The sequence below is a fragment of the Sinocyclocheilus grahami genome, unplaced genomic scaffold (assembly GCF_001515645.1).
Source record: "Sinocyclocheilus grahami isolate Dianchi unplaced genomic scaffold, SAMN03320097.WGS_v1.1 scaffold204.1, whole genome shotgun sequence".
Taxonomy (NCBI): Eukaryota; Metazoa; Chordata; class Actinopteri; order Cypriniformes; family Cyprinidae; genus Sinocyclocheilus; species Sinocyclocheilus grahami.
In genome coordinates, this window is record NW_015505383.1 from 443,572 (window position 1) to 466,512 (window position 22,941).

The 22,941-nt window shown below is 38.6% G+C and overlaps 2 protein-coding genes across 3 annotated transcripts in view; one reads left to right on the top strand and one right to left on the bottom strand.

Annotated features, from left to right (window-relative positions):
* LOC107595543 (MORN repeat-containing protein 5-like) overlaps positions 1-3,678 on the bottom strand; it is a 30,837-nt gene extending 27,159 nt beyond the window's left edge. For both annotated transcript variants that reach the window (XM_016285972.1, XM_016285973.1), the window contains exons 1-4: positions 3,616-3,678; positions 2,852-2,999; positions 2,432-2,543; positions 2,193-2,324 (exon numbers count right to left, since the gene is read on the bottom strand). In XM_016285972.1, the coding sequence (XP_016141458.1) occupies positions 2,193-2,324; positions 2,432-2,543; positions 2,852-2,999; positions 3,616-3,662 (439 nt within the window). In that variant the 5' untranslated portion in view covers positions 3,663-3,678. The remainder of the gene's footprint in view (positions 1-2,192; positions 2,325-2,431; positions 2,544-2,851; positions 3,000-3,615) is intronic.
* A 268-nt stretch (positions 3,679-3,946) lies between these two features.
* On the top strand, positions 3,947-7,554 carry LOC107595579 (NADH dehydrogenase [ubiquinone] 1 alpha subcomplex subunit 8-like). Its single transcript, XM_016286014.1, has 4 exons — positions 3,947-4,128; positions 4,999-5,162; positions 6,970-7,135; positions 7,260-7,554. Exons 1-4 carry the CDS (start codon positions 4,078-4,080, stop codon positions 7,395-7,397), a joined length of 519 nt encoding a protein of 172 aa, XP_016141500.1. The 5' UTR covers positions 3,947-4,077; the 3' UTR covers positions 7,398-7,554.
* Positions 7,555-22,941: the final 15,387 nt, after the last annotated feature.

A 22,941-nucleotide genomic window follows, 5' to 3' on the forward strand; every position in this document is an offset into this window, starting at 1 on the left:
GATAAAAAATATAGGAAAATCTGTAATATTGTGAAATATTACGACAACTTGAAATGACTGTATTATTTTAATATATAATTTATTTCTGTGATGCGAAGCTGAATTGTCAACATTATTACTCCAGTCTTGTGACATGATCCTTCAGAAATCATTCTAATACGCTGCTCACGAAGCATTTTCAGAATTCTTTGAATTATAGAAAGTTAATGAAAACAATATTTGAAATAAAAATCTTTTGTAACATTATAAAGATCTTCACTGTCACTTTTGTTCAATTTAAAGGGGTCATATGATGTTGCTAAAAAGAACATTATTTTGTGTATTTGGTGTAATGAAATGTGTTTATGCGGTTTAAGATTTAAAAAACACATTATTTTCCACATACTGTACATTATTGTTTCTCCTCTATGCTCCGCCTTTCTGAAACGCTTCGATTTTTACAAAGTTCATCGGTCTGAAAAGCGAGGTGTGCTCTGATTGGCCAGCTATCCGGTGCGTTGTGATTGGCTGAATACCTCAAGCGTGTGACGGAAATGTTACGCCCCTACCATACTGTGATGCTGTCTCCCGGCACGACCAGACAAAACCAATGAAACCCATTACAAACGAGGCATTTGTTGCATCCAGTGGGGACATAATTACGGATTATAATGACTTATACTGTCTTTTTACGCGCTGCATTGCATCGCGCTGCGTAAACATAAAACTATGTCTGTATTTGTGATCGGAGAAATGACAAACAACAAGCGCTACTCTCCACTGCTCAAAACTCGCGTTTGAATCATCAGTGGAAACGTACTTACAGTCTGTGAGTCAGAACAGCCGGCATTGTAGGCTACTCTCCCAGGATCAGGAAACAGTCCTCCATAAAATGCGCTGCACACATCTGAATATTTGGGTTGAACTGTTCTGGAACAGTGTTGTAAATACAACTTAACCACTGATTTCTAGTCGTGTCCTTCCAAAAGAGCCGGCGGCTAGAGTGAGCAGAGGCGGCAGGCTTTAGAACGGCGCGGCCGGTGGATTCGACGAAGGAGCGTCCGATGGGCTTGCAGCAACCACATGTGACAACCCCGGGCTGGACTCTGCTTCGTCCACGGTGAAAGCCGATCCAACGAATCACAACACGAAGTCGATGTATTTCCTCAGCGACCAGCACGGATCAGCTCCAGGCATGACGAAGTGGATATCATCCCCTTTTGGAAGGCCAACCAAAATAGTTTCGCTTTCACAACGAAACACAGCGCCTTCACGACATGGCAGCGGCAACAATACTACAGCGAGAATAAAAGTTACGCCTTCTTTCTTTGCGTGAACATTTGGGCAGCATTATGCAAATCTTCCCACACAGTGACGTAGACTAAAGAGAAAGAAAAAATTTAAATCGCTTCATATGACCCCTTTAATACAACCTTGCTGAATAAAAGTATTCATTTCTTTGAAAAAAAAAATCCTACTGACCCCAAACTTTTGAACAGTTGTTTAGTTATTAATTATTTATTTAAATAAATACTGGCCCCTTAAAAAAAATAAATAAATAAATAAAATAAAAAATAAAAATATATATACAGTATATATATATATATTTTTTTTTAGAGGAATATAATTTATTAAATTTTAAGTTGCTTGTAGCTTTCTCAAAACATATAAAAACAGATACATTCAATAAATTAATTCAGGTAACGAAGGGATTATTAATTCCACAACCTCTTCTAATAACATGGCTTGGTCTTGTGCTGATAGGGGGTTCTGGCCTCCTATATATAAGGCTGACATAATGAATTCACCTCAAATCAGAGATCCCACGTCGGGCACTGGAAAATGTGTTTCACATTTTCCTTGAAAACAATTAAAATGTCTACAGCACAGAGGCATGTCTGCCCGAGAGAAAAGACCTACAGATGAGTTATCTTACAATCTCACTGCTCAGTCTTTAGCTCTACACTATCTACATGCATTTAGCTAATCCATTTATGCCACTCTAATGCTTGTGGTCTTATGTGTTCCAGGTGGAAGGACCAAAGGCAAATGTTTGCTAAAAGGTACTTCAGATCAGAAAAGGATTGAACTAAGGAATATATTGAGATTTTGTAGATTTCATGGAACATTGTGTAGGAAATTGTGAATGACTTGGTAACACACAGACTCGCAGACTAAAACTGGCTCTGGCACTGCATGACGCATTCTCTTACCTGCGTTCCTGAGAAAATTGCAATCATAGTCTTTGACGACTCTAGTGCTGGGATCATAAAAGCCATCACCGCTGTCATAGCAACCATCAGGGATGGCCCGCGGGGGGTCCCGATCAGTTAACTGGGATTCTCCTATTCAAAGACATGCTGAGACTTGTTTTCTTTCTTATATTTTTAGAGAATCATGCTGCTTAGCTATAAATGATCACACACAATAATTCCAATAATTTCAACCGTACCTGCTGGTTTGAGGCCATTACACCTCTCCGAGTAGAACCGCCTGTCTTTGCCATCACAGTAATCCCAGTCCGTCTCTTTATACTCCAGGCCATCAGAAAATGTGTACTTTCCCTATGTGTGTCAGAAATATTTAGTGCAAGTATTTGGACACTTAACACACACTTAAAAATGTAATTGCATTAAATACAAAATATCAAATCAAGTGTCATCGGTTCAAATGCACTCAATAGCAGACTAACCACAGGCACCAACATGACCCACTAAATGTTTTCAACCAGAATGCTGTACATTTTGTCTTCAATTTAATCAGTATATCTATTATTTTATTATTGTAAATATGTTAGAATATATTTTTGATACTTTGTTAAATATGAAATGTTGTTGTCGACAGCTATACGTTATTAACATTAACATTAGACCTCTTTGCATATTCCTTTCTCCCAAGTTCCCTCATATTTGCTTCCGTTGGGGAAATACAGCACTCCCTTCCCGTGGAACATGCCATCCTTCATCTCTCCGACATATCTGGTGTGAGTGGGAAGTGTGTATTCGCCCGTCCCCTCCATCCTTTGAAAGACAACATGTGATGAGAGGAAATTAGACCGTTTGATTCACTTCTTCCTCATTCTTAAAATTACTGTATCTTTAATATATCAAGAGTCCTGCTAATTGATATGAACATATCGCAAAAAGGAAATTATTATTATATTATACATCATTGTTTTCGTTACTTGAAAAGTAATGAGGCATATTTAAAATTTGACACGTCTCTCTTGATTTCTCAGTCATGAAAAAGATTTACAATATTCAGGAAACCCCAAAACATCATGCCATAGCCTTACATTTCATTACATAATATCACATCGATTAATTTTATATTATTTGACACATTTAAAGTATATACATATAAAATGTTGAATTTACCAGGTGCCTGAAAGAACCCTTGTGCCCTTAATTTGGTCTAGCACTTATTACATTTAAAGTTATGTATTTATTATTCACTTTGTTTTATGAATGTAATATATGAATGTCTTTGTGATGACCTCTCTGTCTCTCTATCTAGCTTTGTTCATGAAGACATAATTAAAAACTGGAAACATCGTGTAAAATATGACATAATACTCACATAAAATCAGATTCAATCGATAGGGCACATAAATGTCATCACATTAAGTTGATTTACCTGCCATTATTGTAATCTCCATCATAACTGCTGTCCATAAACTCCATGTTGTTCAACAGCAGAGCAACAGCGTGATACTGTTTCCATGGAAACCCAACTAAGAAGCTACATTTATTAACGTTAACTCTCCACTGGGACAGATTTCACTGTCATGCATGATTAACGTGATAAAAAAAAGTTATATTTAATAATCCTAGAACTAGGTAAATATTTTGAAGGGTATCAGCAGAAAAATAGTGCCATAACTTTGCGTTGCGTTTGGAGCCAAGATGGCGCCGCAGCAGCGACTCAGTTTCCACATGCATGACGTCGTCGAAATGCGCCCGTAATTCTTCGCGCATGCGCAGTTAACTGACCTTCTCCGTGCGGCCTCGTCCTGCTGCAGACGAGGACCTTGGGTTGTGTTGCTGCGTGAACTGTCAAACTCATTTTGGTTAGTTCTGGTGGACTAAAAGTCGCACCATGCCCGGTGTGGTTGATGTTCCGACGTTGCAGGAACTGAACGTCGTAGAGGTACGTCTGAAAGAATGGAAACACAACCAGGTGTTAGCCTGAAGCTGCAGGAGTAGCACTGCTAACCTGTGAAGTTAATTTAAATGTGTTCAGCTAGTATTGCAGTGTTTGCTGTTTAGTGAAGATCTGAAAGAAAGAAAGAAAGAAAGCATGCACGCACTGGAAAACTGATTTGTTGACTAACTTACCATTGGTGTTGTTTTTAGCAGCTTGCTAAGTGTCAATGGTTGGTTTAATATTTTATGTGTGTGTGTGTGTGTGTGTGTGTGTGTGTGTGTGTGTGTGTGTGTGTGTGTGTACAGGTTTTTCTACAATGGTGGGGACCTAAACCTGCATACACACCAACTCATGGGGACCTAAATTGAGGTCCCCATTGGTACAAAAGCTTATAAATCATACAGAATGAGTTTTTTTGAGATTGTAAAAATGCAGAAAGTTTTCTGTAAGGGGTAGGTTTAGGTGTAGGGTGATAGAAAATGTATAAAAACCATTACACCTATGGGGAGTCCCTGCAAGGATAGTGAACCAGAGTGTGTGTGTGTGTGTGTGTGTGTGTGTGTGTGTACAGGTTACAGGGTAATATAATAGGTAACTAATCAAACTAACATTGACAGCATTTGTCTTACTATAGCAGGCTTATTATAGACACAATAGGTTATTGGGTAAAAAGGCATGCCATGCAATCCATATTATTTTGGAGATTAATATCTGATGCAATAACAAGCCTTCACATCAGACATTGTGCATATGCCGAGATCTCTTTAATGTCTTGCATGTATTTCTTGCTGGAGAAAAATAATGCTTTCTCTTAAAGGTGAACCATTTTGTGCTGCGTTATGTGTTCTCAGGACTTTGCTGTTTTCTGCGCAGGTTAATGTGTCGTCAGCCGTACTGAAGGCGGCTGCTCATCATTATGGCTCTCAATGTGACAAGGCCAACAAAGAGTTCATGCTGTGCCGCTGGGAGGAGAAAGACCCCAGAAAGTGTCTGAAAGAAGGGAGCAAAGTAAATGAATGTGCAGTCAACTTCTTCAGGTACTCAACACTTTTACCTGTTTGTCCTGACTTTGCTTCAGAATCTTTCAGATATGTGTTTTCTTTTATTAGGAGCACATTGTACCTGTGAAGCAAATTGCACACCTATTTTTTTAAGCATGTTAGAAATTCCTTTGGATTTTAATTCTCAGTATTTATCGTTCTGTTATCTTGTTGTGATCCATTTCGAGATGCTAAATAAAACGCATTAATACAGAGATGTATTGCAGTATATCGGAATGAAGTAAACTTGTGATTCTAATAACATACAACAAATTGTTGTGATGTGACTTGAAATTAGTTATTTTCATAAAAAAAACAAGGGGTTATAAAAAAAATCATTGCTAATGTTCAGACGAGTCACTATTATATGTTTTCATCACTTAGCTGTTTTTCGAGATGTTTTGCTCATCACTAGCTAAGCAAACGGGTGAATTACTGTAGTGTTGTATTTTCATATTGTCATGCATCTGCAGTCTGACTGTTGTCTCTCATGAATGGGCAAGTGTACAGAAAGATGCGCTTCTAAAAATACCAAAATCTGATCATGTGGATGAAATGTTTTACTAACAACGTTAACATATTCAATGTAATTGAAACGGAATCTAAGTAAACGTAAGACACCTTTTTTTGCAGTAAAAAAAGTACTGTACTGACCTGCCTAATAAGCAGGTGCGACACAAGAAGTGATGAGCATTGCTGCATTTTGCCAGTAACTGTTCTGCGGTGTTGAGCCGAATAGCACCATCCATTCCTTAAAAGTCACTAAACCAAAGTCCTGCTCTTCATTTATATGAACCCTTGTGCTATGCTGAAAATCTTTAAATCTACTTTGGTATTCACAGGTTAAAAATGCTCAGCCTTTTAAAAATTCCTTGTAAATCTCTTAATTTTTGCTATATTGTCACCAAATCTTGGATTCAGTCCTTCTTTCAGTTTGCACATTAGCAGTATTTCTTTTCGGAACTGATTGATCAAAGGCCTCATTGATCTACGCTTATGCCCCACAGTTTTTGAGTGAAAAAAAAGCATTGTTTGTGAATAATTTTGGCAATGTTCACTGAAAAACTGAGGTGCATAAGCTCAGATCAATGAGGCCTTTGAATCAATCAGTTCCAAAAAGAAATGCAAAACCTGTAATTGAAAGAAAAAAAATGTAATCCAATGTTTGGTAATAAAATAGTATAATGAGAAATTTATTTGCAATTTTTGTAGGCTGGTTATTTTTAAACATGAACACTGGGGAGAGTGTAAAAATAAAATTAGTTGTTATACTCTGTGTGAATAGAGTCAGTAAGTTTTAGACCAATGAGGTAACATTAAAAGGGATCGTTCACCCAAAACATTTTGAAGACTGTATGGGGAAAAACATTCTATGGAAGTCAATGGGTACCAGCAACTGTCTGGTTAAAAACATTCTTCAAAATATATTCTTTTGTGTTCAACAGAAGAAAAACTCATACAGGTTTGGAATAACATAAGGGTGAGTAAACGATGACAGAATTCTCATTTTTGGGTGAATGATCCCTTTAGCTGGCATTTCCGTGTAAATGAAAGCCCTCTCCGGGTCAAAATGACCACAACACATTTAAGGGTTAAACTTGAAACATTTCCAAAAAGCTGTTATTCAGGAATCATTATTCAGGATATTTTACAACAAATTCAACAAGAACCCACTCTTTTCTGATTTTTTTTTTGGTATCAGGCTGGACAGAAAATGATTTGCTGTGACTGGTTAGGACACAGTGTAAACCCCACTGTTAGCATGTAATTACATTTTTGTAATCACATGTTGTTTGACCCTCAGGCAGATAAAGGGGAACTGTGCAGAGTCCTTCACTGAGTACTGGACCTGTCTGGATTACTCTAACCTGGCTGAGCTGCGCCACTGCCGTAAAGAGCAGAAGGAGTTTGATAACTGTGTGCTGGAGAAGCTGGGCTGGGAGAGGCCAGAGCTAGGAGACCTGTCCAAAGTGGGTCATTATATCCATTGCTTTGTTATTTTAAAATTAGCCAATTTATATTAGAAGTGGTTTCGATGACTTTTTGGTCTCCTGGTCCATATACTGTACTTTAAACTTTTGACCTCTCCCACAGGTGACCAAGGTGGCAACCTCTCGGCCTCTGCCTGAAAACCCCTACCTTTCAAGACCAAGACCTGAGCCCAATACTCCAATTGAGGCTGAGCTACAGCCATCCAAGCACGGCAGCCGTATGTTCTTCTGGAACTGGTAAAAAAATATTTATATCATGTTCACCATCTCCGTGCTTCTGACCAGACGAGAGACAGTGGTGCCAGTGGATGTGCTGTAATCCTAACGTATTGTGTAGAAGTGTTAATAAATTTTGTTCACTCAAAACGTGTTATCGAATTAAAAAGATTTAATTTAAACTTGGCTTCAGTTTGCTTTTTGTGTACTTCATATCATTTTGATTTAAGAATATTCTAGGTTCAATACAACTCAATGCATTCTATCAATGACCACAGACAATAATTTGAGATGTAACGTTGTCCTAGTGTTATTGGCCAGTTTTTCTCAGCTGCAGGATGATTTAAAAGTATTCAGATTAATAGATCATTTGTAAGATAATTAAGTAATCTATATCTAATTGCAATTAAAATGCTAAAAATGAGATTTACATCATTGTACATCATGTACATCATTCTTTTTATTTTTGCTTAGTTTGTTTTTAATTGAAAAAATGTAGTTTTGGAATACAGATTATAACTTCTGGATTCATTAATTGTGGTTAATTAATTTAGTATACTTAATTAACTATGTTAATAGTTATTGCTGTATCAGTTAATATTAAAGATTTTTATTTTTATATATTGGATATATATATCGTCAGATATTGTATGTTTAATTGTGCATGCTCATTGCCCATATTTCACATTTTATATTTCCTTTGCTGCCATCTAACCCTTCTAAGCTTAATAATGTAATAGCACTGTTAAATGCAATCTTTAGCAAATCTGAATATACAAGAGCTCAAAATGACAAAACTCTATATTGTTTATTCTAGTGTGACGCCTTTACCTATAGACTTCCACCGAAAGTGTATTATTCCCTAAATCTGTTGGTTTATAAGCTGACAGGCGAGTTTGTTCTAATTGACAGCATGCAACAAATATGAAGATTAAATGCAGTGCTTAATTTTGAGATCATGCACATAGTCCAGGTACTCTACCTTCTACAGCTTGTACGTTTTTGGTCTGTGTTTTCTGTGACTGTGTTGTGACTGTGAGAAGTGTTCATATGATCACGTATTCACCCTTAAAGCTTGTTATAAAGGTGCATTCTTTCATTCATTCACCTGGTGTGCTGTTCTGGCCAGACATCACCTCCTGTCTTAATCCAGAGGTTTGGTGTGTGTTTCAAAAACAAGTTTGTGGCTGTGTAGTGTCATGGACCTCGGGCTGGAGACTCGGTCCCCACGGGTAAAGGCCAATTTCCCCCAGAGCTCCCTCCTCACTTCCTTACCAGCCCCTGGAGCAGGTCCTGTCTGAACAACACTACAAGTTCAAAGAGTCAGTAGTGCACAGCCAGAGCAGAACAGGTCAATTGGCCCTACAGGCAACAGCACTGCTGTCTTAAGTAAATAAACCTGTGTGCAAAGCTCCATTTTGCAGCATATTTTCATAACAGGTTTTCAAACGTTAACCTTTATGACATGCAGGTAAAAGACGCTCATTGTCCCAGTAAAGGGGTGCGGGCGGTATCATTCTCTGTCAATGTGGAGCGTTTTCTGGGAGGTCCCACATGTGAAATTTAATCAAACTGTGGAACTAAATTTGTTCTTTTTTTCCCTCATATGTGCAAATTTAGCTCAAGAGTCGCTCTTGCCCCATTCAAGTCAAACGTCATTCTGGATGAAATTCATACTCTTTGAAGAACAAAAGTAAGCTGATGTCAGATTGCAGCCTGAGAGGCACTGGCGAATTTGCTTTGGCATTTTCTTGGCTAGAGAAACATAATAGAGCAGGGCCAGCTTTGTGCCAGTAACAGAGGGATTATGGGATACGAGCCCTGCGGGTATCAAATCAAGGGAAGTATGACACGTATAAAGAGTACCAGTTAACACTGGGGCAAAACAATAACTGTAAACTTATAATAACAATATTATAAAACAAGGTTGCATTATGTTCAAATGTTTTACAACAGGGTCATTGCTAAAATGACCAGGTCCTGGGATACATTTTTATGGGGTCTCCCTGGTTGAAGCTCACTGGCAATGACACTTACTGGTTTGAAATAAAGCCATAAGCTATGAGAAATCTTCGATTACAGTGACTTTACTGCACATGCATGATGTGAAGCGGTGGCAGAAATATGATAAACATGTCCAATAAATATTTTAATTTATTAATAATTATTCTATACAGAATATCTGTCTAATTGTAGACTTCCTGGCTGCCACAGAAGCAACTTGGCACATTATTACAGAATTCTATTAATGTGCAATCATAGGTATCTGTTCTGTATATATCTGCTGTTTGCAGGTTTCATTGACAGATAATCAGTGTTGTTTTAGCAACATTGAGATACTACTATAGTTTTTATTCATATTTTAAATTTGTTATTATTTTTATATTTTACATTTTAATTTTACTTTTTTTTTTTTTAAGTTAGTAATTTTGTTTTGTTTTTGTCATTTTTATTTTTATTTCCACTTTTAGTTAATTTAGTACATAAAGTTTTTTTTAAGTTAACTTTGATAACCCTGCAGCTAATCCAGTCAGAATAGAGAGTTGGAACCGTCACTAACCGTCTTCTCTTTGGTAAATGTAGGTGGAAACAGTAGATAAATGTTTTATATGTGACATTGACTTGACTTTTAACAGGACTGCTATGGTCCACAGATGGCCTTGTTTCCACCCTGTAAGCATGGAACAATATAATATGTGTTTGTCCAAAAACACAGTGATAGGTGTTAGAGCTCTTCATAAATTTATTTAAAACTCCACCCTTATGACCAGAGCTGTAAGAGCAAAAAGACATCCTGGCAGTCATAATTTTTATGCTTAACCAGTGAAGGCAAACATTTTCTTCTTGGTCTCGCAATAGGTCAATTTCATGTCAAACATTACTGGTATTTTCTAATGCAAGCATCACTAAACTATTGCTCATACTAAGGGTTAGTGATTTGATCACCTCAAATCATACAGTAACTTAAGCAGAGGTTCAAATTGAAATGTACACTTTTAGTGGACAATAAAGCATACAAATATACCGTAGGCTTTAACTGGAGGGACTAGAGCTATATCTAGAAACAGACCAGCTAAAAAGTGTCCCAAAACCATGAAAACAGACCAACGTGGCCAGTCTTGGATGCTTCTTGGCCTGATATTTTGTCTAAACCCATAAGTGGCTATTTTCCTTTGAACATCTATTTGTGATGCGGTTCAGTTAAAGGAATAGTTCTCCCAAAATTGAAAATTCTTGTATGACTTGCTTCTGCAGAACACAAAAGAAGATATTTGAAGAAGACTGGGTTCCAAAAAACTTCTGACCCCATTGACTTTCAATGCAAGACATTTTTCCAAATCTTCTTTTGTGTTCATTAATTTTGGACTGATTTTTGGCTGAACTATCCCTTTAAGGTCTAGCAAGTCAAGCACTATTGTTGTCATTGAGCCAGAAGTGTCTTAACTGCAAAATTCCCCCTAGATATCCAAAGGTGCGGTCCGATCCACCGACTCCCGCAGGAAACGTCGACAGCAGTGGCGGTGACCTGGGCCGCTTCACAGGTCCACGCAGGGAGGCCGGAGTCTGGAGGCAGGGCCCCGGGGCTCGTGGCAGTGCTAGTTCAGACCTCAACAAAGGAAATGGAGGTCAGTGTTGGTCGACTCTGCCCCGGTGCAGGAAGCACGCTTTGGCAGCGGAAAGAAATACAATACTGGACTTTCACAAAGCAACAGCCCGCACGGGAGTCCATGGTGCTAAAACACTCAAACAAACTAGCTCATTCTCATTCCCATACTGTCAATATTCCTATTGTTCACTGCTGACTTTGACAGGATCAAATAAATATTTGAGGTAGCGATGTGCACCAACGGCTTGTTGCCTGGCGTTGTCTTATCGTTCAGTCATCGGGCCGCATGTACGCGAGCCAGGGGACGCAATGTTATGAAGCGTGAGCTATGACCTGCTCAGAGGCCCCCCAGAACCTGGACCTGCTGCCCGTGTGATATGTTGAAACAACCTATCGATTGTGGTTTTGTCTTGGTGTACGTGGCTTGCTGTAGTTTTAACTCCTTGTTGCATCTGTTTACGACAAGACCGCATTTTGTATGTTTACTTGAGGCTTTCTCCTCGTCTCTGATCTGGCGTGTTGAGAGGCACTTTCATGTTTCCACTTAAAATGGCCTCTCACTCAAGTGGCTTTGAACTCACATGCAGGTCTAAGTAAAATACACAGGCTGCCACAGTCTGTAGACAAGTGCTCCAGATGTCACTGTGTGTAACAATACATGCATATTGCAGGATAACGCACCACTTGATCCATACCATAAGTATAATGGGCCCTGCATTTTAATGGGATTAATGTCATGTGTTTGACAGGACAGACTGATTTTACTCATGCACACATGCAAACTCAAATGACAGTTGGCAGAATACAAGAAACACACTTGGACACCTTGACAGTCTCCAGCAAAAAAAGTACTGTGACTGTAATAAGGTACAATTGTGGAACAACTTTGAGATGCTCATAATGTACCATCTGATTATCAAATTCATATAGCATGGTGTTTACATCATACTTTTTAAATAAAAAGTACCATAGCGATGTCATGGATTTTTTGATGATTATGGCATTGTAATATTTTGAAATACTTGGAATATATGTGCATATTGTGGTAATCATTCAGTACCATGGCATTTATCAAAATATCATGATACATTACCATCAATAGCATGATATTTGGATCTAGCATGTTGTAACATGGAATTCTCGGAAGGACCTTAGAGTACCATGCAAATACTACAGCACAGCATGAATGTCATTGGTAGCCTACATGCAAAGGTAATACTTTTGTGAGGAACTATTTTTTGACCAAAAACGTGTCGTACCATGCACTAAAAAACATGGCAGTACAGATAATTATGGGGGGAAAACAAGATATTGTGGTCATGAATTAATAATTTGTTCCCACAACTTCTTAATTTGTTTTCTTGTTTTAGGTAAATCATGGCAGTGCACTAATTGGTTACCTTGTTTAAAATGAGGGAATTAATTAGTATACAGCGTGGACACAATTGAACTAAAACGAGGGACAAATTAAGAAAACATGGCCATGATTTAACTAAAATGAGGGAATTAATTAAGAAAACATGGCCATGATTTAACTAAAATGAGGGAATTAATTAACGTCTCTGATCTGGCGTGTTGAGAGGCACTTTCATGTTTCCACTTAAAATGGCCTCTCACTCAAGTGGCTTTGAACTCACATGCAGGTCTAAGTAAAATACACAGGCTGCCACAGTCTGTAGACAAGTGCTCCAGATGTCACTGTGTGTAACAATACATGCATATTGCAGGATAACGCACCACTTGATCCATACCATAAGTATAATGGGCCCTGCATTTTAATGGGATTAATGTCATGTGTTTGACAGGACAGACTGATTTTACTCATGCACACATGCAAACTCAAATGACAGTTGGCAGAATACAAGAAACACACTTGGACACCTTGACAGTCTCCAGCAAAAAAAGTACTGTGACTGTAATAAGGTACAATTGTGGAACAACTTTGAGATGCTCATAATGTACCATCTGATTATCAAATTCATATAGCATGGTGTTTACATCATACTTTTTAAATAAAAAGTACCATAGCGATGTCATGGATTTTTTGATGATTATGGCATTGTAATATTTTGAAATACTTGGAATATATGTGCATATTGTGGTAATCATTCAGTACCATGGCATTTATCAAAATATCATGATACATTACCATCAATAGCATGATATTTGGATCTAGCATGTTGTAACATGGAATTCTCGGAAGGACCTTAGAGTACCATGCAAATACTACAGCACAGCATGAATGTCATTGGTAGCCTACATGCAAAGGTAATACTTTTGTGAGGAACTATTTTTTGACCAAAAACGTGTCGTACCATGCACTAAAAAACATGGCAGTACAGATAATTATGGGGGGAAAACAAGATATTGTGGTCATGAATTAATAATTTGTTCCCACAACTTCTTAATTTGTTTTCTTGTTTTAGGTAAATCATGGCAGTGCACTAATTGGTTACCTTGTTTAAAATGAGGGAATTAATTAGTATACAGCGTGGCCACAATTTAACTAAAACGAGGGACAAATTAAGAAAACATGGCCATGATTTAACTAAAATGAGGGAATTAATTAAGAAAACATGGCCATGATTTAACTAAAATGAGGGAATTAATTAATAAAACATGGTCATGAGTTAATAAGTCACAGGAATTCTTTATTCGTAGCTATGAAATCCATTTTTTCCTGACATGTCACGTTTGAAGCTCCTTATATCGAAGAAATTGTTCATTATAAGTAGTCTGGTCACTTTTAAATCACTAAAACCGTTTATCTTCAGAGCATGGATTTTACATTGGAGATCATATCACTCTTATCATACTAGGTTAAAAAAACTTTTTTTGTGGTATGTTTGAGTACTTTCAAGTTTGAAAGCTTTAGTCCCCACTCAATGTAATTCAATGGAAAAGAGCAACCAGTACATTCTTTGAAATGTCTCCTTTTGTGATTCACAGAAGAAAGCAAGTCAGATGAGTTTGTAACAACACAAGGGTGAGTAAATGATGACAGATTTTTTATTTTTAGGTGAACTGTTGCTTAAAGTGGCGTGAGACCAGCACTCAACTATCAATATGGAAGGATACACATTGTACAAAATTTTGGTTAGAATGATAAGATCTTAAATATATTAATTAATGTAAAATAAGCCTACTTGTGAAAGTTTAACAAGTAAATTCCACCTAGGTTTTACCTCAGCTCACACGGGCAGCATCCTTGGACCTCCCGCTGGGATTTTGTATGAATTTTGCAGTATGCTTTCAAAAAAGACACTTTCAGACATCTGATAACTAATGGCCACTTTGCTCTTTGCAATCCAAACGGCGTGTGAAGTGGCTTTTCTGTTTTTTTAAAAGACTCGTGACCGCTTTGCCAGAGCTATCCATTTATCGACTCTTTTTACAAGCCAAAACGAGGTGCTACAACCGGGACAAGACAGCACACCTGTGTACCGTCCTGACCACACCTGAGCAACGGCAGAAAACGGCCGTACTTTGCTTGTTTATCGCGCTCTCTCGCATTAACCTTTATTTTGGTACGAAGGCGCGCGTGTTGAAATTGAAAGGTCTCGGCGCATGACCGCTTGTTTAAGTTCAAGCCTGGCTGGAGGCTCCATACTTGACTTCATATTGTATATAGATAGATAAACAAATAGCAGAGTGATTGATTGCTCATTAAAAGAGGTTCCAGTGAATGACAGACCTAGCTGTTGACAGCTGCAAGGGGATGTGGTGGAGGGCAGCTGATGAGGGCATGGGGCTCTGGATTTGAAAAGGAGGAAAACGGGCCCAGCGGTGCAGATCCTCTTGGGCCAGCCCTGTGTTTGTGTTGGCTCATGACCAGCCTCCCATTTCTCCTTCTGAGATACAGCTTCCAGGACTATTTACAGCCACAGTGTTCGTGCAAGCTCCAAATCCTTCTCTCTCTCTTTTTTTTTCTCTCTCACACTCCTTACCCTCATTTCTTGTCAGAGGGGGGGTGTTATATATGCCATTGTTTGTTGAAACTTCAACCTCGATTCATTGGTTTTGCTCAATGAAGGGAGAATAATCACAGTATCCTCGGGCAAGATTTGGCCGAGGATGAACTGAGATGTTCAGGGGATAGTTCAGCCAAAAATTCAACTTCTTGTCATCACTTATTCACCCTCATGTCATTGCTGTTATTTTGTCTGAGAAACACATAAAATGAGAATTTTTGAAAATTATTATCCCACTATTATCATAGTGACAATGTCACAAAAAAAAAGCCAAGAGCCAAGTTCTCCATGTAAATAATCAAAGCATACATTTATTCACCCTCATGTCATTGCTGTTATTTTGTCTGAGAAACACATAAAATGAGAATTTTTGAAAATTATTATCCCACTATTATCATAGTGACAATGTCACACAAAAAAAAGCCAAGAGCCAAGTTCTCCATGTAAATAATCAAAGCATACAGCTTTGGAACAACACGAGGGCAAGTAAATAATGACTGATTGTTTATTTTTAGGTGCATTGCAATTAAACTCGCTTTATTCCCGAGATTGTCTATCTTTCCATCCACTCCTTTGATTTTTCATTTTCTTTCTGAGATAGTTACATCATAGATATAGGCTCTACAGCCAATGCATGCGATCATCAAACAAACCTCTACAGTTTTTTATTCAAACTATTTGCTGTCTTTCCATACTGACATGTTCCTGTAGGGCTATTTCCTTGAACATCTTGGCACCGTCCTGTAGGCAGCAGCCTATATTTGTTGCTCCCCATCAAACGTATACAGCAAGATCTCGTGTCAGCTCACTGGTTGGCACTGTGCTGAATGCTCCTTGAAGGCAGTTGCTCATTTCCCATACGTATCTGCCTACATGTCATTTTAATGCATTTGTATATGTGGTTTCAGGGCTTTTGGAGAGAGCGGTGAAGGGGAGGAGGTGCAGGATGGAGACATTCTTTTTCTGTGCGCTCATCTAAACAGATTGAGTTAAAAGCTGTGCTGAGCGGAGCGGTGCGGCCGAGCTGCTTTGGTGGTACGTATCTGACTCTGCTCGGAGCTGGGCTTGAGTTTCCTATGGATGTCAAGGTGTGTTAAGCTTTCCCTGCAACTCAGGTTTCTTGGGCCGTGGTGGGCCATCAGTCAGTGTGGACCACCCCCCACTCCAGTCCTGGATGTGATCCACACGCTTCTGAGCTCTGCGAGTCCCAAACCTTTCACCTTATGTCCATTTTCAAGACTTTCTTTATCTTTAATGTTCCAATCCATCTCCCCACCTATATGTATGTTTGTTTTAAAGTGAACAATATGAAATATATGGACACTTGCCTACCATTTCTTCAAAATAATAAAACATAAAGCACACCTGCATGCGGAAAGAAACAAGCAGCTTATATAGCGTTGGATGATGTTCTTAGCCAATCCATCCAAAGTTCTTTGGTTAACCAGTATCACCAGATAGACCATGCTGGTCAACCATCTAGACCAGCACTGAACCAGACTGTAATTTAAGTTATTCAGTGAAAACCTTCTCCTCTGCTGCAGCTCTTTTGAATTATTTCATGAACTTAAGTTCCCTAAAGAATCTTTATTTTTAACCTTCTCATGTACCGTTCCTCTTTTTCTTTTTTGCATCCTCCCTTAACCTCCAGGTTTTATTGAATCATACGGTCTTGACCGCCACGTCATTCAGGGCTTCTGTGGAGTTTTCCAGCTGTATTGGCTCTGCGACATTATTTAGTGGTTGTTTCATTCAACAGAATGTTTCCGCGTGCCGGCCAGACGTCCAAGTAAAGCCACAAGTCAAAGCACTTATAAAAGGAGGTGTGTTTGTTCCAGGTAACCACAGAATAGTGTGGGTTAGAAGAATCCTGTTTACTGCTGAAAGCCACACTGCTGCAGCTGCTCACTGGGAACAAGTGGCAAATCCAGGGAAGTCAATAGCTTAGTCACTGGTTGGACGACACAATAGTCTTGGCGCATACGAATGCGAAAGGATCTGGATTCTCCAATGCATTGTCTAGAGAGCCCTCTGCACACTGTAATGATTTCAGAATTCCTCTGTTTATGATGGTTTCACTCAGCCATCCTGGAAATCAAAAGAAGGATGTGAGGATCAGTTTGTGCTCGCGCTGTGTGTCGGTGTGTTAAAGGTTCAGATTATATTTACACTGCAGACCTCTTTCAGTGACAGGAAGGCTGGAAGTGTTTAGCTGGTAGAAGGATCCTGAATCCAATTCAGTTTTGTCACTCAATATAAAGGTCAGTGCTTTTGACATGATTACAACCATATTCATTGGGTCTCATGACATCATTCTTGTTTACCGTGACCTTTCTGCCCTTTCCACTTCCACTAGCTATTTAGATTAACGCCGAATGACAACAGATCTTATTGCAATTTTTGCTGTAACAGCTAACAGAGCTTGACTTGCAAATGGTGGTCGAACCATATGGGGTTTTCATAGACATAATTGCTGAAACTAAATGAACATTCATTTGACATAAATTCATTCAAGAATTCATTCACCAGCAACCGTTAGGGGTAAAAATGAACTGATTCTGGCCAAAATCCAGAAATTAAGAATTGGCTCCCTTTTAATGATTTTGGCCACAATTTGACAGAGAGAGAAACTTTTCATTTGTCTTGACAAACTTTGCTTTTCTAGTTCAAAATTGAGGTCATATGAATTTCTTAATTCATTTAAATTCTACTCTCTTACAGGATTGTCTTTAATGAATGGGACAAATTCTTGGGGCCGAACGCACCCCTCCCCTTCCCCCAACACCCAGTTCTGCTTCCTGTTTGCTACTCAATCGAATTCTGAATGGTGAACAACCCTAGTAAGTGCAGTTTGACGGTTCAGGGGCATGATTAAATGTGATATATTGTTTAAATTGATTAATTACATTAAATAACATGTTAAATTGGCACCCCTGGTTTATGCACTTATTTTACAAGTCATTGGAGCCTAGTTTTTTATTGTAGTAAAGCCAATTGAAGGAAAGAACGAGTGATTATTAAAGGTGGGGTATGTATTTTTTCAAAAACGCTTTAGAAAACTGAGTACCAAAACAAACTTGTAGCCAATCAGCAGTAAGGGGCGTGTCTACTCATGATGCGCTCAGTGCACAGGACAGACATTAGCTGAGCCGAGCGACGACAGAAAGATAGAGATAGCGGATAAAAAACAAAAGAGGAAAACGTCTGCGGAACAAAAGAAGGCTTGCAATAAGGAAAGAAGTAGGACCCATGTAAATATTAGATCAGCTTTGCAGCGCTGGAGAGAACTCAAGGAGCGGGAAGGCCTGCGATCGGACACAGAGGTTGCTTTTTTTCTTCTCGATAGGTGAGTAACATTGGTTTTGCTTTGTTTCACAGAACTAATATATGCTGGCTTTTGCTTGAATATGCTCGTGTGTCATGTTTTCTTGTTTGTTCATCTGCAATCGTATTGTCGTTCCCTTTAGCTATGATAAAGACATTAATTTCCACACCCTATAAGCCTGGAGCGTCTAAACCTCCTCCACTGTCTGTTTCAAGCGTCAGCTCCCAAAGTGTGTCCGAAAAGGAAGATAATATGTTTAATACAGCAGATAACAATACAGCAGATTCCACCATAATCGTTGCCTGGGTTGCATACGTGAGGCGGATCTATTAAAATAGGGGCGAGACCTTTTTGGGGTAGGGGAGTGTTTGTTTTGGTGATTTGAAATTGACAACATTCAACATTGGCTACCAGAAATCACTTACCCCACCTTTAATTTATTAATATTTGTAATTTTTAATGTTTAATTATATCCCAATCATACGCTAATTTAAAATTTAAATTTTTTGTTTTGGGGTTTTGGCTCAGTGGACTTGGTTAAGCATTTTAATTTTGGTGCATCACTAATTAGGGTTATCCGTGTGACTTCTTGTAATTAGTCAATACAGTCGAACACTTCCGAGGGGAGATTGGTTACCCAATTTGTGGATGTGAGCGGCAAAGACAGTAGCTGAGGTTTGAAGCTGAACCACACCATGAAAGTGAGTCCCTAGCTCATGCCAGGCAACTGTGTGGTTCGAGTGTTATGTGTGAACATTGATGTGATGTGAGTGAAAGATGGAGTCTAGTCCACCCGTCCAACTTCCTGAACACAAATAAGCACCTCACTTCCACGTTTGCCTTGCCTGTTAGTGTCCAGCTGTACACAACTCAATTACAACCACCATGGCTTTAATTGTGTATGCGGTGAGTTTGCGAATAGAAAGTAAAATAACTTTTTGCAAAGAAAAATAAACGACAGGGGATTTTTCCTGGGAGGAAAGCTTTAGTTTACTATATGACATGTTTCTTAATAGTGCTAAATTGTTCTGTGTTCTTTAAATAAACAATGGGGAGTTTTGCATAGAGGGGCATGAAAGAATGCAGGATTTCACTGCTCCTCGCACACATGTCAGCAATTTGGCTGCCTTGTGTTTTTTGGATGTTAAAAAAAGCAGCATTTCAAAGTAAACGAAAGAGGGAGAGTCTTATCCGCCTGGCAGCTGCGCTCTGTACGAAATTGCTTTCAGCTGATACTCTGCAGCTCAAACTTGCTTGGGTAATGTCAATTGATGCATTTCAATACTGAGAAAACAACACAGACAAAAATAAATAAGGGGAGAGAAAATGGTGGAAAGTTGCTTATCCTTGGCCTTTACCTCTGAGACCCCTGTTCTGCATTGTCCAGCTAGGCCTGAGACAAGTAGTAGATTAAAAGACAAGACCTGGGTTGGAGTACGGAAGCATTTATTTAATTTATTTATTTAAATGGCACATGTAGGAATGTATGTATTTTTCAATCCATTTTAGTAAAGAGGTTGTGGGGGTTTTCTTTTTAAATAAATTACTATTTTAAAAGTAGTTTAGTTTAAATGTAGTAATGACATCTTTAACATTTCAATATCATAATTTGTTTGGTATGCCAGTGTCACTCAAGTGAAAATAACCCCACTGGGGGAACATTAATCCATTTTGTGGATTAATGTCATATACAATGTCAATCTTTTTGTATTTTTCTAAACACAACAAAAATACATAAGCTTTGTTTTGTGTGTGTGTGTGTGTGTGTGTTTAATTTTTCGTTTGGTATTAGTCATTGACATTTCCAGACCTCTGTGCTCTGCGCTTTATATTTATTCTCACTAGCTATATATTTTTGACAGGTTTGTTTTGACTCTAAATCCAGACAATGATAATCCGTAAAGTGTTGCATGTTGCAATGAATGTGGGATGATTTCCATGCCCTGCATCCCAGCCCTCCCACTTGAACCTGACAAACCTCAATGGGCCACTCTGATGCAAGTCAGGTCTAGTTTAGCAGCAGGCATGTATACTGGCCATCGGGAGCACCGGGACACGTTCTGTTTAATTTTAATTGAAGTAAAATGTTAATTCGATAAGAGCCTGATTAAAAATAAATATCAGTTTCTTATATAAATTAGGTGTTAGCTATTTACAAATGTTAAAGTTCTTAAAGGGACAGTTCACCCAAAAATGAAAATTGTCATAATTTACTCACCATCATGTCATTCCAGACTTGTATGAATTTCTTTCTTCTGTAGAACATAAAAGAAGATAATTTGAGAAATGTTTGCCCATACAGTAGAAATCAAGGGTAAACAAAATGGTTTGGTAACATTATACAAAATATCTTCTTTTGTGTTCCACAGAAGAAAGTAGGCTCATACAGGTTTGGAACGACATGAGTGTGAGGAAATGATGACAGAATTTAATATTTTCTGCATTCTAGGTCAAAATCATTGCTTTACTGTTAAGTGCATTTCTGTGTGACAAAAATGCATTATTTGGTTGCATTTGCCGTGAATAAAGTAATATATCATTATTTGTTTCTGTCCTGTTTTATTTATTCATTTATTTGCTCCAATTTAGGGTCCTATAACCCAGCAAATCATTCACAGGGGAATTCGTAGGCCGGATGGGCTGGATTTCTCCAGGGCCGAAATTAAATACAGCCGTTTAGCAGTAATATGAAATTATACCACAGAATTAGCTACAGAAAAGCAGACACAGTTGTCAAGTTAACATATGCTTACTGAGACCAAGTAAGAAACAAGGAGTGATCGTAAGTGGTGATGTCCATTTAATGAGTCACCCCTGCCCATAACCAGAGGTCCATTACCTCATTATGAAAGCACTTCAAAGCCCTGAAATTGAGCTCTTTTGCAATTAGCATTTTTTTTTTTGCATAGTAACAAAGTGGACTGCATGCTTTCTTTGAGTTCTTTGGTTGACACCCACAAAAGACCTTGAAATGTATCCTTTGGAGTAAAGCCACCCACCATGCAACATACCTTTGGAAAATCATCAAATCAACTTGGTTTCTCCTTCAAAACAGGCAAACATTGGTTTGGAATGTGGATTCACCATATCTGCACACTCGTTGTTCTAGTCTGACTAAAACAAATTCACAGTGTGCAAACTCGTTCCAGTGTGCTGTTGTTTATACTATCAGATCCGAGGAATCTGGAAGCATTTTTGGGTGAACTATCCCTTTAAACACACACTGACCTCATAAACAAGAACTGACATTTTACCCCTTCCTTAGAAATATTGTTTTACCAAAAATGGCTAAAAGATATCATGAACGAACAAAGAAAACATGACATAAAATTATGAAATAGGAATTCAAAGATGAAGAAAGACAGACATTTAAAAAGAAAGTGCCACAAAACATTTTCAGAGGCTAGACAAGCATCTGAACTCACTTTTTCTTGTGAGAAATCTCTGAGAAATGAATAATTTTTTACATTTGATATTATAGCATTGCTTTTTTTCATATACTAAATTCCTATTATATTCCCACAAACATATTATATATATTCCACTTATATTAAAGGAGGGACACCTAGTCATTTCTAGAAACCATAATATAATTTGATATTGGCCAGTATGCAACCACGTAGCAATGCCCTGAAAACCATCCAAAACATCTTATCATTGTGGTGGCAAGTTTGAATGGGAAAGTACTACTCGCATTTTCTTGAAAATCTTTTTGTATTTACGTGTCCTGGTTGTGTTAACCATTTTAACATCACAGGCTGATCCCCTCTAAAAGAAAGAGTTGTTTTATAGAGGTTCATTTTGTCAAATGGCTCTATCGACAAGCTAATGAATTCGAGATCTGTGCTTGACAACACTAGCTCACTCAGCTGATGCATCAGTCAGCTTATTAATTTACTTTTTGGCAGGATCCACAAGCCGTGCTTTCGTCTTTCCACTCTTGAACTGAAATGTATGCACTTCCACACAGGAAACCCTTCTGGACTCTGCCAATACTGCCACCAAGGGAACATCTCGAAAAACGATTTATCAGTTTTGGCAGCTAGGTCTGTCTCAAGGATGTACATCTGTGGTTTCCTACTGGCACAGTCCCTTCTGTATCCTGATGAAGGCTAATGAACTAATGAATCAATTTTACAGGCATTCCATTGATTAGTACAGCTCAACTGAAAGAAGTTTTTTTGGATCAACCCACAGAATCTGATCTGGGTTCATCTCTGGAAGGAGAACCCATATTTGGGAGAATGCTAACACTGGGTTTGCGTACTGGGGGCAGACGTTTAGCAGGGTGTTGTGCTAACAGGGCATTCTCCTTGTTGTGAGAGGACCACCCCTACACTAGTTTCCCCCAAAACTCAACCAGATGTGTAATGAGCTTCGCTGCACTAGTAGTAGTAATTATTTTCACCTGTCCTATGACAGCCTCCCGTGTAGATGCTAATATGTGCAGCCCCTCCGTGGCCCTCTTCTGCTCCTCAGAGACCGCGCAGACTTCGCCCTCATTTCCGTGTGGTCATTGGCCCAGAGCTATGCCTCTTTTTTTTTTTTTTAGACAAGCTAAGAAAAGTCTGTCACCAACGTGAGCTGGGTCCTGCCCAAGCGCCTACATCAGATTCTTTCCTTTTCTTCTGCCTCCCACCCCCCCCCCCCCCCTCCCCTCCCCCCT

Bases quoted from the DNA above. Each gene is read 5' to 3' on its own strand.
- LOC107595579 (XM_016286014.1), top strand. From the start codon at position 4,078: ATGCCCGGTGTGGTTGATGTTCCGACGTTGCAGGAACTGAACGTCGTA. The intron at 4,129-4,998 runs GTACGTCTGAAA...TTTTCTGCGCAG, and splicing joins AGGAACTGAACGTCGTAGAG to GTTAATGTGTCGTCAGCCGT. The intron at 7,136-7,259 runs GTGGGTCATTAT...CCTCTCCCACAG, and splicing joins AGCTAGGAGACCTGTCCAAA to GTGACCAAGGTGGCAACCTC.